This window comes from Gastrolobium bilobum, unplaced genomic scaffold (genome assembly GCF_033153095.1).
Source record: "Gastrolobium bilobum isolate Gb01-03AN ecotype WA unplaced genomic scaffold, APGP_CSIRO_Gbil_v1 utg829, whole genome shotgun sequence".
Taxonomy (NCBI): domain Eukaryota; kingdom Viridiplantae; phylum Streptophyta; class Magnoliopsida; order Fabales; family Fabaceae; genus Gastrolobium; species Gastrolobium bilobum.
In genome coordinates, this window is record NW_026899533.1 from 408,467 (window position 1) to 422,052 (window position 13,586).

General features: G+C 36.0%; 1 protein-coding gene and 1 pseudogene across 1 annotated transcript; one reads left to right on the top strand and one right to left on the bottom strand.

Annotated features, from left to right (window-relative positions):
- On the top strand, window positions 1-3,867 carry LOC133291082 (nudix hydrolase 19, chloroplastic). Its single transcript, XM_061489264.1, has 6 exons — window positions 1-585; window positions 784-924; window positions 1,018-1,122; window positions 1,610-1,709; window positions 2,636-2,728; window positions 3,408-3,867. The coding sequence occupies exons 1-6, from the start codon at window positions 103-105 to the stop codon at window positions 3,701-3,703; spliced, it is 1,218 nt and encodes a 405-aa protein (XP_061345248.1). The 5' UTR covers window positions 1-102; the 3' UTR covers window positions 3,704-3,867.
- A 192-nt stretch (window positions 3,868-4,059) lies between these two features.
- LOC133291069 (uncharacterized) lies at window positions 4,060-9,742 on the bottom strand (annotated as a pseudogene).
- Window positions 9,743-13,586: the final 3,844 nt, after the last annotated feature.

The following is a 13,586-nucleotide window of genomic DNA, read 5'->3' on the forward strand; positions in this document are numbered from 1 at the left end:
TTCCAAATTCTGTGTCTGTCTGTAACAGAGTCCGAAACCAAACAAACCCTGTCTCTAATAAGAGCTTGCTTCCAACATAAGGCTTCCACCACCACCGCCACCATGTCCATTAACTTGCAGTTTCATGCCTTCGCCGGCAACCCTCTACTGTCCAAATTCCCAATATCCGGTGATCCCTTTTCACCTTCAGCAGCTCTTGAAGCCCTTAACGCCCGAATTCTCGACAACACTCGTTCCTCGTCTTCCCCGAATTTCAAGGTGCTTCTTTTCAGAAATGGAAATCCCTTAGCCTCTTCCACGGCCGGGCTCGGCGACTCGCCGCCGATTTGGCATCTGGGTTGGATCGGTTTGGACGATCTCAGGGGTATCTTGGAAAATTCTGGTGCCCAGTTGAGTGGAGACTCTTTGGTGTATCTGGGTTCGAGTGCTGAAGACGACACCGTTTACTGGGCAATCGATGTTTCTGCCATGGCACCTGAATTGAGTAGCAACATGGAGTTCTGTTTTGTTGAGCTCAGAACGCTCATGGTAGCTACCAACTGGGAGGATTTGCAAGCAATGGGAAACTTGGCTATTGCTGGTCATGTAAGTTATTTTGTAACATGATAAATTCAAGTAGTTTTGTTATTGCTAGTGAATCCATCAGATTCGTTGGTGTTAAATACTAAAGTTTTGTTGAAGCTTCCTGCAATTATGCAATAAAATAATCATGCTTTAGTTTAGTCTATGATACTGATAAGGAGGGAATGTCATTGCAACTTCCTAATTACTGGTTTTGGCCAGGCAAAGGTGCTGCTAGGATGGCATAATAGTTCACGATTTTGTGGACATTGTGGAGAGAAAACAGTCCCAATGGAAGCTGGGAGACGGAAGCAATGTTCAAATGATTCATGCAAAAAGAGGATCTATCCACGTGTTGACCCGGTTTGTTGTCTTCTGTTCTAAGTGTTGATTAGATAAATGGATGATCATCAAGTGTTTTGCTCAAGTGTTTTGTAGTCATATGATCTTATGCAGGTGGTTATTATGCTAGTAATTGATAGGGAGAACGACCGTGCCCTTTTGAGTAAACGATCGATGCTTCTACCTCGATTGTGGAGCTGCTTGTCAGGTTTCACAGAGGTGCATGTCTTGACCCATTTTATAAGACCTTTTCATTTTTGTTGTGACTCAAAAAGGTTTTATGGTTATAGCATGAAACTGCATACCTTATTCCCGTTATCTAGCATTAAATGACTAATTAGAGAAGTAACACATTTGAATTTGTGACCGATATTAGGCAATGGCCATGGTATTTCTTTTTCTAAAATGACATTTTTTCTGTTTGTGATCCTAGAAAACTCCCATTTATGTGATCTGAAATTCTTGGACTTCCTTTCGATCTTTTAATTGGTAAGTATTGTCGGTGCTGGCAGACAAAAATACTGTAGATTTTGATCTGTGAAAAGTTCAACCTTCTCCTTAGAAGGAAAAGAGATGCCAATAAAGCCTGGTTTTAGCGGCTTAAGAATCCATTTTTTGCTGGGATGATTTCTTCGTTGTTTTAGTTTTGATGCTTTCTCCATACATATAAAAATTCTATTAGTTTGTATCCCCTTGTTGCATTTAGCCAGGTGAAAGCTTGGAGGAAGCTGTAAGAAGAGAAACATGGGAAGAGACTGGTATTGAAGTTGGAGAAGTTGTATATCACAGTTCTCAGCCATGGCCTGGTATAACTTATGCTACATTAGTTGATGATAATTTAACTTTTTTCTTTTTTGATTTTTTTGTTTCTCTTTTGTTTGCATATGAGAGACATTTGAGGTTCTGACTTCTGAGTTTATAACTGCCTAAAAAAAAAATCACTTCCCAATTAAATTCGACTAGCGAGTTCAAAGAATAGGGACGATAAGGATCGAATTATTTATAAACTTATAAACCACTCACTAGTTTATAACTAGTGAGATTATAACTGCCTGATAGAAAATATTATTTATAAACTTTGAACTTGACTGATTTACAAATCAAGCCTAAATTGTTTCTAATACGTATCCTGACACAAAAATCCAAAGAATGGGGACGATAAGGATCGAATTCTAGACCACATGATTGTAGAAGCTCTGATACAATGTTATAAACCAACTATCCGAAAAGCTTAGACTATTAGGTAAAGACACATCATGGTTTTATAATAACATCTCTAACAGTTTAGTTAAACAAATGAACTTGATTAAGCATTTAATGCTCAAATTATTTTCGAATAGCTCAACTCATTTACATCTCAGTTATTATCAGCAGAACTTCCGTCAATCTTTTTTTCCCCTTACTTTCTGCTTAGTTGCATGTGGCTATTGGAGGATGTGAATAAATTATTTTCTTCATATTAATCACTTGCAGTTCTGTGGTGGTTTGGTCATGTTCAAGCTAACTCAAATCAGAGCTAACATCTCGAATATGTTAACTCTATTTGAAACTTATAATTTTTCTCATATGTAGGCAACCTTCAGAAACAGTTAAGTACAAGTTAACATAATCTAATGCAATGATCAATTAACATAATTATGTGTGTTTTACTATTTTTCTCATCGAAATTATAAATATATTTCTCCCTTTTTTCGTCTATTAATAACACCATTTCAATTGTCTTTGTTTCTAGTTGGACCAAGTAGCATTCCATACCAGCTGATGGTTGGGTTCTTTGCATATGCAAAATCCCTTGAAATAACTGTGGACAAGAAAGAGTTAGAAGGTACAGTAACCTCCCTTGTATAATTGAATTTAGTTATTAACCCCCGGATGCTTCCATATTTTCCTTTATTTTTATGCATGACTTCAAGTGGTTAGTTAACTTGTAAAAACCTATTTGTGAGTGAGACAGACTTACGTATAACGTGTGTATGTCTGTGGAGTGCCTCAATTCTCGGCTGTACAGGTGTCAGACTTGTATGGCATAATCTCAGCTGTACCATGTGCATACACATGGTGTATGCAAGTATTTTCCTTTGAGTTATGTACATATCCATATGATTTTTTATTTTTTTTTCTTTTGCAAGGTGTTTGCTTCAATATTATGAAATGATATGCAGCAAGTTTTTGGTCAGATATCATGAGAAATTGTGTTTTGCGATAAATCAGAAAACACTGTTGAGTTGAGCTTTTCTTTTGTTTGTGGAAACATTGACAAAAAGAGCGGGGAAGATAGATAGTAGTAGATGAAGCCTTAGGAAATTAAAGACTGTTTTTTGTTTTCCTTCACTCCCATTTGCAATCTACTCCTTTTTTATGACATGTTTTTATGAAAAAAATAAAATAATGCAATGATTTAACATCATAAAGCATTTGCTTCCTCCCCACACTGCATTCTCCCATTTCATTTGCTTTTGTTGATTGGATCTGTCAACAACTGATTCAGCAACTTGTTTATCTAGATGCTCAGTGGTACAGTAGAGAAGATGTAAGAAAAGCATTGACTTTTGCTAACTACAAGAAAGCCCAAAGAACTGCAGCAGCAAAGGTAGAAAAAATGTGTAAGGGAGAGGAAAAGAATCGGAGCTTGGCTGCAGATTTCAACGTGGAAAGTGGTGAAAATGCTCCAATACTTGTTCCAGGACCCTTCGCAATAGCCCATCACCTTATTTCCTCTTGGGCCTTCTCAGATCAAAATGTAGTAAATGGTATTGAATGCAATTCAAAACAACCTATCGGTTCTATGACAAATTGTTAGGAGTGGCTGAAATTAGCAGCTTTGAAAATAAAGCTTATCTTATTAGTGTTATGTATCATTCTGCACTCCTTGAATTAGACAGCTCGACTTCTAAATTTGCATTATTTTTTTTCATGTACACCAAATATTCTATATCATCAATGAACTTATTAATATTAGTAGAAGACCGTCTGCTTTCTGTTATGGTTACATTTTTGTTTCTTGCTTTACCTTGCAAATGATCTTATTCTCACCAAACTACACAGCAAATTCTCTTTTTATTCTTCTATCAAAGGAAGGTGCACCGGCAAAGGAGAAATTCTGTCTACATGGAGCTGTTTTTTTCACAGAAATACTCCAATCTTTATGCTAGGCTTTTGGAAGAAGGGAATACTAACATTTCTCATGTATGATGGCTGTTGTTTCTGCCCAATGTATAGTTGACCTGGCCAAAGCATCCATGGGGTCTATACACTTCCTGAGAATAGGATCATTGTGAGGGAAAACCCCCAGCAAATCATCAGATGCCAGAATCACCACGTTCACTTCCCTTACCAAAAGAACATGGATTGCTATTCTCAGTAAATTCCTTGCGCCTTCTATGTCCTTTCTATACAATGCCTCCATTGCAGGAACGAGTATGTGTTCTTCGGTTGCTTTGTCTAGCAACACCACTTCAAATCCCTGCATTTTAATTTTACCACCATATACACATAGAAAACTGAATTCAAGCTGATACACGCTAATGTCATGAAACCAAAAGAATAGTATTTGTTAAATGAGAGAGAAATGAGAAACATATGAGTAAACTGCATGCTTTAGATGAACAACGAAGGTACTATTATATAACTGAGTAAAAGAGGATATACATGAGAATTAGACGATGTGAGACTTTTTCTCATACACTAGGTTACTCTATATACGATATATTCAACACTCTCTCTCAAACTGGAGCATATAAATAATAAATCTTAAGCTCCAAACTTGTTACATATGTAATCTATTCGAGGACCTTGCAAGGACTTAGTAAAGATATCTGCTAGTTGATCATTTGAGTTGACAAATTGTGTAACGATCTCCCCTGATAAGACCTTCTCCCTGATGAAATGACAATATATTTTAATGTGCTTAGTTCTTTCATGAAATACTAGATTAGAGGCAATATGCAAGACAACTTGATTGTTGCAAATGAGAGTAGTTGCCTCACTGTAACCAAACTTCAACTCCTTGAGTAGTTGTTTTAGCCAGATAAGTTCACACGTGGCTGTGGCCATAGAGCAATACTCAGTTTCAGCACTCGATTTGGCAACCATGCTATGCTTCTTGCTTTTCCAGGAGAGTATGTTATCTCCAATAAACACACAGTATCCAGAGGTGGATCTCCTATCAATAGGAAAACCTGCCCAATTAGCATCTGAGTATCTCACATCTTTAGTATGACCTTTGTCCCCGTAGAAGTTTCCCCGTAGAAGAGACCTTTCCTTGGAGCTGACTTGATGTACTTGAGAATACGAATTATTGTATTCCAGTGATCTTCACAAGGAGAGTTAAGAAACTAACTCACTACATTAATTGCAAATGAAATATCCGGTCTAGTGACTATGAGGTAGTTTAGTTTCCCAACTAATCTTCTATACCTTTTTGGATCAAAGAACGGCTCCCCCTAGAAGCTTGACTTTTGGATTCATAGGAGTGTCAACTGGCTTTGCATTCAACAGAGGTTTTTCCTCGAGAATATCCATAGCATACTTCCTCTGGGATATCACAATGCCATCCTTGGATTAAGTTACTTCTATACCTAAGAAATATCGAAGTTTACCAAGATCCTTTGTCTGAAAATGGTGGCTAAGATGTTGTTTTACTTGAGTAATGCCATGATGGTCATTACCTATAATGACAATATCGTCAACATACACCACTAAATAAATGGATCCTGAAACTAAGTGGCGATAGAACAGTGAGTGGTCAGCTTCGCTCTGAGTCAAACCAAATTGTTTAATAACAGTGCTAAATCTCCCAAACCAAGCACTAGGAGATTGTTTGAGACCATATAGAGAATTGCGAAGGCTGCAAACCAAACCAGACTGTCCCTGAGAACCAACCCCTGGAGGTTGCTCCATACAGACTTCTTTCGCAAGATCTCCATATAGGAAAGTGTTTTTAATATCCAACTGATAGAGAGGTCAATGATAGCAACCATACTCAGAAAAAGGCAAACCAATGTCATTTTTGCCACAGGGGAGAATATGTCCCCATAATCCAGATCAAACACCTGAGTGTATCCTTTGGTCACCAGTCGAGCCTTGAGATGATCCACCTGACCATCAGGACCAACCTTGATAGTTAAAATTGACCTGCAACCAACAATAGATTTCCCAGAGGGAAGAGGAACCAAACCCCAGGTACTACTACTCTGAAGTGCACATTTCATCAAGCATAGATTGTCTTCATCCGGGATCTAATAACGTTTCACCTGTTATCTTAGGAATAGTTATAGAAGACAAAGAGGATAGGCAAGCAAAATGTTATGAAAAAAAACGATGATATCTCATATTAACCAAGTACCTGGGTGGCAGATGAGAGTTACGAGTACCTTTACAGAAAGCAATGGGTAGGTCAATGTTAGAGGGTGGGACCAGAGCCGTAGGTGGAGATGACGATAGAGGTGAGTCTGTAGGAACTTCAGTATCAACAGTGTCAATTTCCTGGGGCATAGGCGGATCTGGTGTAGGGTCATCTGCAGGTGGAGGGGTATACTCAATCTGAACAGGTGGTAACGGTGTCTGGACAGGGTCACTAGGAAAGGAGGTGGAGCCACAAAATGGCACAAACTCAAATAAGGTAACATTGGCAGAGATAAAGTACCAACGAAGACTGGGAGAGTAACAACGATAATCTTTTTGTGAGCAAGGATACCCCAAAAAAACATTTATGGGACTTGGAAGATAATTTATCACGAACAGGACTAAGATCATGAACAAAACAAGTAGAACAAAAAATGTGAGGGGTCAATTGGTGTAGCGGTTGATGAGGAAATAAGATAGAGTGAGATACCTGATTATTAAGGACAAGTGAGAGCATACGATTAATGAGATAGCATGTTATGAGGGCAACATTTCCCCAAAATTGGAATGGGACATGACCATGTAGTAAAAAGGCACAAATGGTTTCCATGAGGTGACGGTTTTTGCATTCAACACCCCTATAATGTTGAGGGGTGTGAGAACAAGATGTCTGGTGAACGATGCCATGAGATGCAAAGAAAGTTTGAAATTGATGAGATAAATATTCATGGACATTATCATTAGAAACATGCGAAAGGAAACAACAAATTGAGTAAATATTTCATTGAAGAATTGGTGAAAAATGAAAAACAATTCAAACCGGTTTTTATTAAGAATAACCATGTACATCTGGAATAGTCATTAATAAAAATAACAAAGTACCTAAACCCTATAGTGGATATTGTACGACTAGGACCCTAAACATCTGAATGAACTAAAGCACATGGAAAGGAAGACCGACAACTGTCTCGATTGGGAAACGAACTACGAATGTGTTTTTCTAACTGACATAACTCACATGATAAGCTTAGAGAAACACGGTACCATATTTTGAAATTTACCAAGGCTTGGATGAATCCACCGCAGGGCAGACTTGGGATGAGGTGGAAAGCTGATAAAGACAGATGAACTCAAATCTGGCGCCAGTCATCCTCCCCGAGCTCCAGTCTTGCAAAATCACAGAGTTTTTAATGAAGGAAATAGTTCAATCAATAGAATGAGTTAATTGGCTAATGGAAATGAGGTTAAAAGAAGAATTAGGGATATAAAGCATATTATCAATAGATAGAGAGGGAAAAAGTTGAACTGTGTCAATCCCATGGGATTGAACCAATGAACCATTAGCCATAGTGATATTGGGCAGGGAACCAGATGTAGAAAGAGAAGTAAATATAGACTTATTACCAGAAATATGATCAAGTGCACTAGAGTTGAGAACCCAAGGACCAAGAGATTGCGACTGAGTGAGACCAGCAAAGGAATTACCCGTATGTGCAACAGAGTCAATGGAACCGGGGACGTGATGCTCCGCATACCATTTCATGAAGTCGGTGAAAATAGTTAGAGGTTGTGCAACAGATGAGTGAGAATCAAGAGAAAACCTAAACCGAGCGAGGAGGGCCTCCATGAAGGTCCCAACACTGATCAACAGTATGATCTGGCTTGTTATAATAAGTACAATGAGGACGACCCTTGGAAGGTTTGCGGACTAGATCCCTTGGAGACAAGTGCGGAGGAATCAATCTTCTTCCACCTAGGACGCAATGCAGCAGTTACAAATTCAGCAGTGGTGATGAGATGATCACTGTAATCTTGTCCCCCGAGCCAAAGTTTAATGTCAGATGCCTAAGAGTTATAATTAGAACCATCCAATTTGTGCACGCAAAACGAAGCATGAACATAATTGCTAAAAATAGTCACCTCGGGCTCTTGAACATCAGGGAACATGTTACTAGAGTGACTAGTGAGAGTCAATCATGGGTAACCGGTAAAGACAACGAACGAGTACTGGAAAACCAAAAACGTGTGCGGGCAATAGCATGTACCTCGAAACAAGCTCTGATCAACCCAAAGGGAATAAATGAAGAATTAGGGGAAGACAACGACCAAGTTTGGCTAAGTCGTAAAAGGAACAGACGTCCCACGCATGTGCTAATGGTGAGATGGCGTCGCTACTTTGTTTGGTGCGTGTGAGCGTGTCCTTGCTCCGTTGAGAGGGGGGTGGACCGGTATAGATAGCACTGTCATGAGATGGCGGTCCAATTAATGGGTGGCTCACATGAAAACTAACAAGAAAAATGCTCCAACACGGTGGTTGACGGCAGTTGGAGGTGGACATTCGCTGGAAAAGTGGCCGACGATGACTGGAGACGTTGAATGGTTGCAACTAAAAATAATGTTGTAGGGACGTTTATGGAATAAATACCAGAAACAGAGAGGATGACACAGTTTTCGAGAAATTTATTTTTTATCATTGGCAAGCAATAGGTCCATCGGGTTGGCACGAATCAGAGTTTGTTTCTTGTTAGGCTCTTATACCATGTTAAATAAGAGAGAAACGAAAACATATGAGTAAACTGCATGCTTTAAATGAGATGCACTATTATATAATTGAGTAAAATAGGATATACATGAGAGTTAGACGACGTGGGACTTTTCTCCATACAGTATAGGTTACTCTATATACTACATATTCAACAATATTGAAATTGCTATATGTTTGCAATTTGGATCACTGATTAACATGAGAAGAAGAAAAAAGGAAAAGAAAAGAAACATCAGGAGTACCTGACTTTGAAGCTTCTCCTTGTAATATCTAGCTACAAAAATTGAATCCATGGTCAGCAGTCCAATCCGCACACTACTTGCAGCATGAATTGGCTTCAGCTTAGCGTTCTTGAGTTCCATGGCCACGCAATCACCAACATGAAGAAAAGGTAGGGAAACATCCTTAGAAATTTCACTATGCCATGCATGTGAAAGATGGCAAGGCATGACAAAACCCCGAGCTCCAGACTGCTGAAGAAAGTTCCTTTTACACCGCAAATTCTCAATCACCAGTTCCTGATTCAATTCGATATGAGCACTTCTACTCCTTACAGAACCAAGGGGACTATGTAATGAAAGCACTTTGCTTAACACAATCACTTCGAACAACAAAAGGCGGGCATTCTTTACCATTTCTTGAGCCCCAACAAGCTAGTTTTTCCAAGAAAACCAAAGTTGATAGAATTGATACCCCTCCTATGACACCAACGGTGTTGCTGTTTGGTTGGCTTAGCAGACAAGCAGAGCTCTGAGATCTCATGAGGGAAGTACCAAGTTCAGCATAGTTTCCATTCTCTTCACTAAGGAGAACTGAAGATAACAGCAAAGCTGTACTTGAATTTGGTCTTGCTTTGCTCTGAGTCTGAGTACTCTTTCTAAAGGCATTGCCCTTTAGAAATGGACAGTGATTTAGTGTCTGTAAGGATATCAGTAGGCCACCTTCTAGCATCTCTATTAACCAAGTTTCTGTAAGATTTTTTTCTCTCTTCCCGAATGAGTCATGAATTACATACATCTATGTATATATGTAATATGTTCTTCTTTCCTATCATATCATACTCCACCCGTTAAAGGTTGACAAGTGCCCACGGAAGTTTTGTCACAGTCACAGCACTAAAATCCAGGACTTGCCGGGTCTTTCATGGATATTGGTTCAGAACAGATTTAAAGCCAAGTCTGCAAGAGCACAAGTTGAAATCGTTTTCTATGCCAGATTCCCCAAAACAGGATCTCCAACTTTAAAGGGTAGTAGTTCAAATAAGTAACTTAGATAGAAACAGTACCACAACATCAAAATATAAGGTGTCACTTTTATCATAGATTATACCACGTAAAATCCAAAAAGGTAGGTTAGTAACAACATGATCCTCAAACACTGCCTAGGCCTCATATAGCCTGTGTCAAATTTAAGCTTCTCTTGTGGTGGTGCTTGGGAATTGACATAATTGTCAAAATTGTCTTTGAGTGGTTGCATAATTGTCCCACTTTGTCATTTGTATTATAATATTAGTATTGATTTTGTCTAAGGGCTAAGGCTTCATCATTCTCTACCGTTCAGAAGATTAGTGAATGCGATGTAATTGTCCATGAATAAAAACTAGGGTGAACTTATATAATCTTTGGCTACAAATGATATGTCATCATCACTTGTCGTTTGTCGTACTGAATTATTAGATACTTCGTTTCTTTCTACAGCGACATTGAAAGCAATGAATGTTTGACACGTATGTTTGTGACCAGTGTTTGATGAGATCCTTGGAAAATCGAGTTCATGTGCCGATCATCCCTTATTAGTTTATTTCATATGCGCTACAAACATCTTTTTGTTATTTTCAAGTTGAAGTAAAGAACTATTTGTCGTGTGCTCAATGGTTCTCCCCACTCCCCACTACTAATTACTAGCTTACAATCTTGACAAATAAATATATGCGTTTAGAATTAAAAAAATACTCTTTTTTATAGTTCATTAAAAATTATATTCATTTTCCCTTAAAAGAAATGATTCATGTTAAGATTTAATCAATTCTAAATTATAGTTATATTAAGGGTGTTCGCGATCTGAATTAGATCGGTTTTGAAGCAAAAATTATTTTATCCAATTCTTTTGGTTTGATTATTTAATTATCTATTCGATTTGGATTTTTTTTAAATAGCCTAAAATTTTAGTCATACAAATTATTAATTATATCAAAATGAAGTCATACAAAGTTACAAACAACTGTCTACAAAACAATAAGATTCCAAGACACCATCTTTCTCTTCCATGCTTCATTCTTTGAGCTTGCTCAATGCTCACTTTGTGATCTTCAAAACAACCAGCAAGAGAACAACTTTCATGAAAATAAAAGATTAAGAGAGGGTTCAAGTAACAACAAATTTAAAATAAATACATGAACAATTGAAATTAAAAAATAGCAACTTACATCATCAAGTTTTAATCAAAATTCACACCAGAATCATTATCAACTTCTGTATTTGGAGAAATATTTGAAATAATTATAATAAAAATAATTTTAGCAACTTAATAATTAGAAAAATAAAAAGATAACATAAAATTAAAAAAAATATACAAGTAGAATAAAGTAAACTATCTATCTCTATCTTTACACATTCTTCTATAAGCTCTCCTACATCATTGGAAAAAGAAGTTGACAAGAACCAATTTTATATACAAATTAATACTTTAACTGTCTTTGGAGTACGAGAACTCCTGTAGTTGTTAAGAATTCTACTCCAGTACTGAATGTAGATTCTAAAGCAACTATAGATTAGATCAATTTGGATTGGATCGATTTCACAAATCAAATTGAAAATCGATTTAATCCAATTAAAATGTGTGATTTTTTTTGATTTTCGATTTTTCAATTCGATTACCACAATTTCAATTGGTTTGGATCGATTAATGAATATCTTAATTAAAAATATTTCAAAACAAAAGTTTATTTCGATAAATTATTCAAGACGTAAGTTTTTTTAGCTTCATTAAGTCCATCAAAATTTAAGATACACTGGTATGTGTGGTTCACTTAAATATGTGTGTGCGACAGAGGCAGACGTCACCTCACCTAGGACTTGCTAACTTAATTACTCTTTTGACTAAGTAAGTCCACTTGACACTTTGTAGGGAATAAATTTTTGGTACTACTGCTGTACCTAAGATTCAGTACATTTCATCAATGAAAATATTATATGTCAGTTAATTTTTTTTTCTGTCAAATTTTTTTTCTCTCCTCTGATGTGTATTGCTGTTATTGATGAGATACACTGAATCTAGGTACAACAGTAGTACCAAAGATTTACGAAGGATCTACTGCTTTCTTTTTCGAAAAGGATGTGAACAGTGTACGAGGTTGGTTAGGAGTGAAAAAATATCCAAGTGATCGTGGCCAAAATACATTGTCTAATGGGTCATTATATCCCTAAATATCAACATGGAAAGAAAATTATGCAATAATTGACAAAGACAGAATAATAACTAGGTATCATGAAGGAGATAATAAAACCAGAGTCATCAATTTACTAATTATGTTTTGGGCTACTAACTGACTTAGGGCCCAACATTGACACGTTGCATTATGAAAACTTCGGGAATATGAAAAAAAATTAAAATCAACTGAACCGAATTAAGAAATGAATCGAACTGCGTTAAAAAAAAATATCATATTTTCTGAACTAATTTAATAATCTAATCATTTCATGTAACCGAAACACTTTGTACAAATTGGTTCTTTTGTCTTTAACTACTAGTATTTATTTTATTTTTTTAAATATTTATCTTTTTAAAGGATAAATTTACTATTTATGTTTTGGGCTACTAACTGACTTAGGGCCCAACATCGACACGTTGCATTATGAAAACTTCGGGAGTATGAAAAAAATTAAAAACAACTAAACCGAATTAAGAAATGAATCGAATCGTGTTAAAAAAAATCATATTTTCTGAACTAATTTAATAATCTAATCATTTCATGTAACCGAAACACTTTGTACAAATTGGTTCTTTTGTCTTTAACTACTAGTATTTATTTTATTTTTTTTAAATATTTATCTTTTTAAAGGATAAATTTACTATTTATGTTTTGGGCTACTAACTGACTTAGGGCCCAACATCGACACGTTGCATTATGAAAACTACGGGAGTATGAAAAAAATTAAAAACAACTGAACCGAATTAAGAAATGAATCGAACTGCGTTAAAAAAAAAATCATATTTTCTGAACTAATTTAATAATCTAATCATTTCATGTAACCGAATCACTTTGTACAAATTGGTTCTTTTGTCTTTAACTACTAGTATTTTTATTTTTTTAAAATATTTATCTTTTTAAAAGATATAATTTTGTGTCATTTTAGATTCTAACCGTTGATTTTAATAAATCAACAGTTAAAATTTATTGAATTTTACTGCGAGTTACTAATTAATTAATAAATTTGACCAATAAATCCTAATCATTGATATCAGTTTGTATTCATTTATAAAATTGATTTCCCACCTTCAAAATGCTTCAATGATAAAATTTTAAATACTGTTTTGGTTTCTTAAATTTGTATTAATTTATATTTTGATCCTTACAATTTTTTTTCGAAGATATCAGTTTTCATATTTTTATTTATTTGAACTTTAGTCTCTTAGAAATCATATTAAAATTAAAAAATTATATAAACTTTTTTATATAAAAAATAAAAACTGATATCTTAATGAATAAAAACTAAATATACAAAAATATAATAACGGATACTTTAACAGTAAAAAGCAAGAGATGATTTTTTTTTTTTTTTGGAGTTACCCAACC